The sequence below is a fragment of the Atta colombica genome, unplaced genomic scaffold, assembly GCF_001594045.1.
Source record: "Atta colombica isolate Treedump-2 unplaced genomic scaffold, Acol1.0 scaffold27, whole genome shotgun sequence".
In the NCBI taxonomy this organism is placed as follows: domain Eukaryota; kingdom Metazoa; phylum Arthropoda; class Insecta; order Hymenoptera; family Formicidae; genus Atta; species Atta colombica.
In genome coordinates, this window is record NW_017259370.1 from 1,697,362 (window position 1) to 1,700,297 (window position 2,936).

Below are 2,936 nucleotides of genomic sequence, written 5' to 3' on the forward strand. Positions count from 1 at the left end.
ATATATATATATAAATATATATATATACACATGTGTATCACAGACCTTTCGTAATGATGCAGGAAAGAAACGTCAGAGAATATTCTTCAACGCATGACTGATCAAAAAATAACTTGGAAATAATCGGTATCATTAGCAATTTGGTAAGTATCATGATAACTATAATACCATTGTCATTGGGAGAGAAGTTGTATTCTAATTAAGTATTTGTGGTCGCATATTATACAATTATACACTGAACGTGCACTTAGAACTAATGGAGTGATAATGGAGACTGTACACAAATCGATGATATGATTGTATCATCTTTCTCGCACGCTCGCTCTCGCTCGCTCTCTCTTCCCTCAGTCTCTCTCTCTCTATGTCACCAGCATAATTTGAAAAATAGCGATTTATAGATTCTTTCTAATTTCATACGTACACACACATACAACATACACGAAACACGGTCATGAACCGTACGATTTTGTAAAATCACATTATGAATTAAAAGTAGATTGTTGCGAGGAAGTCGAGGGCAGGAAAAGGTTTTGCGCCAGGTTGGATTGTCCTGGCGGTTTATTTGACAATAATCGGCCGATGGCAGACGCAGAAGTAGCAGGATTATAGACGTTATCCAGACCATGATACGATATGAGCGCCGACAAAGCGCTCCGAACACCAGCAGTAGCCAACTGGGACCACCTCCAGTGAGAGCTCACGGCATCGTCGCCGGCATACACCGCGTGCGCATCAAAATTGCCTGGCATATGCGGTGTATCTACAGGAAAAATTATTTATCAATATCAATGCAATGGATAATGCCGGGAGTATTAAGTATGCGTATACCTAGAAGAGGTGGGATCAATATGGGAAGATGAGGATCCAGTTGTCCACCTGGTCGAGCGTTTGCGATAAGACGAAGCTCTGCGCGTAGATCCCCCAACAACTGTACCACTTTGGAATCGCACTGTAAATATTATAGATGTTAAGAAATTATAGATGTTAAGAATTAGAAAAAATTTTATATTCTTAAAAAATATTTCCTTAATCTTTAATAAATATAAAAATTAGAGATATTAATTATTGTAAATGAAGCGATTATCACAATTGATATAAGGTACATTATTACAGAAAATTATCTAAAAAAAAAAAAATCTCTTTACATAATTACCTCATTCTGGTCTGACCGCAACGCGAGAAGATCGTCGACCCGAATCGGTTTTCCCTGATTCAAGGCGTTCGAGAGAACTATCAGTCTCCGGGATAGATTATCTTCTGTACACTCCAATGATTGATCTCCCTTCAGATTCGACTGCGATTTAATGGGTGAAGTATTAAAATAGTACGATGGCGTAGACACTATGTACGGCCCGCTTTGATTAAACAAATTATCTTCACCATAATGAGCTTCTGCGCCAAGCCTGCTCGGGTATGAGTTATAGCCTGCTTCCATCTTTAGTCGTTTAGAGGACCTGTAATAAAGTTACAGGTCATGCGTGAAGATTTGATAAATACGATTTAAATAAAATAGAAACGAATGTACATAATGAATGAAATTGATTCGTCTGCATTTATACGAAATTCATTTATAATTGAGTGATTAATAATATTTTTTAAATTTTTAATCATTTAAATATTTATATACAACTTGTTAAGAAAAAACTTATGAACATTATATTTAACTTGTTAATAATTAATAAAATATTGTTGTATTTAGTCTAAAGAATAATGAAAGAATAATGGAAGATCATGCAACTAGCAAGTCATACAAACGTGTTAAAGCAAGCTCAATTATATATGCACTAAAATTACATATATACATGCACATACGTACGTATTAATATATAAAGATATAAGCGTAAAATTATATTTATTGTTTATTTATGTAACAATCTTGTAGAACAATGAAGAATAGCAAGATATTTCCTCTTCATTACGAGTTGATGCATCGGTGTACATACATATAATATCCTATATAAAACAATATTGTACAGCGGTTGTTATCGCTATACACTTCAATAATCATTTGGTTAGCTCAAGCGAATGGGTTATATGATTCACATACTTGATAAATATGAGTAAAAAATTGGACACACTGGATGTAAACACGTATTAAGATTTGAAGCTTTCATTACCTATTATATATTCTTACAAGTGTTACAAAAAGTGTCCATTTATAATTCAGCCACAATTATATTATCTCCTGAAACATAATTTTTTCCTATTAGATATTGTGCCAATTATGTTGTTTGTAATTTATCTAAAGTTATATATGTCACTTTTTACATATTCCGCAATATAAAGTGATATAGGCACGTGATATAGTTATATTAATGTTTGTCATGTCTATATGAGACAATAATTACTATATATATATATTTTTCTATATGCAATATACATTATGTATTAAAATACATATCTATATATATATGTGTGTGTATTTAAATTATATAAGTTTATATATTATATATAAATCCATTTATAAATTATTCTAATTAAACTTTACATTCTTACAGAATTTTACAACATTCTAAGGCATTATCTGGTATATCACGAGGTAACTGCATTTTACGTATTAATAATGAAACAATATTTATTATAACATTATGAATGAAAATATAGGGATGTTTATATAAATCTTTTTTTTTTGTTGAATATGTTCGTATAAACAAATTTTTGGAAGATTATATTATTTAAAAGAGAGAATCTATTAATATCGAATATTACAATTTGAATAATATAATCATTTTTTCATAAACATAATCTTTTACTATGTATTACCGATACAAATAAATCAAATAGAGATATACACAAATAAAATATATTAGATTTTAGACACTTATTGTAAATTCTTGAATAAAAGTTATATGTAAAAATATGTGACATGTTTTGAAACATTATATTTTTCAAAGCATTTTACATCATTATTTATAAATGTATATGTTATATATATA

At 30.3% G+C, this 2,936-nt stretch overlaps 1 protein-coding gene and 1 long non-coding RNA gene across 6 annotated transcripts in view; one reads left to right on the top strand and one right to left on the bottom strand.

Annotated features, from left to right (window-relative positions):
* The window catches only part of LOC108689527, an 814-nt gene extending 243 nt beyond the window's left edge, over window positions 1-571 (top strand). The window contains exons 2-3 of the long non-coding RNA XR_001931835.1: window positions 63-143; window positions 494-571. This is a non-coding gene — a long non-coding RNA (uncharacterized LOC108689527). The remainder of the gene's footprint in view (window positions 1-62; window positions 144-493) is intronic.
* The window catches only part of LOC108689526 (cyclin-dependent kinase 12), an 11,858-nt gene continuing 9,079 nt past the window's right edge, over window positions 158-2,936 (bottom strand). For 3 of the 5 annotated variants that reach the window (XM_018196315.1, XM_018196313.1, XM_018196314.1), the window contains 3 exons: window positions 1,154-1,454; window positions 829-949; window positions 158-760 (listed from right to left, as the gene is read on the bottom strand). In XM_018196315.1, coding sequence (XP_018051804.1) covers window positions 480-760; window positions 829-949; window positions 1,154-1,454 — 703 coding nt within the window. In that variant the 3' untranslated portion in view covers window positions 158-479. Of the gene's footprint in view, window positions 761-828; window positions 950-1,153; window positions 1,455-1,866; window positions 2,186-2,936 lie in introns of those variants that run through there. The other 2 variants (XR_001931834.1, XM_018196317.1) reach the window with 2 other exon arrangements.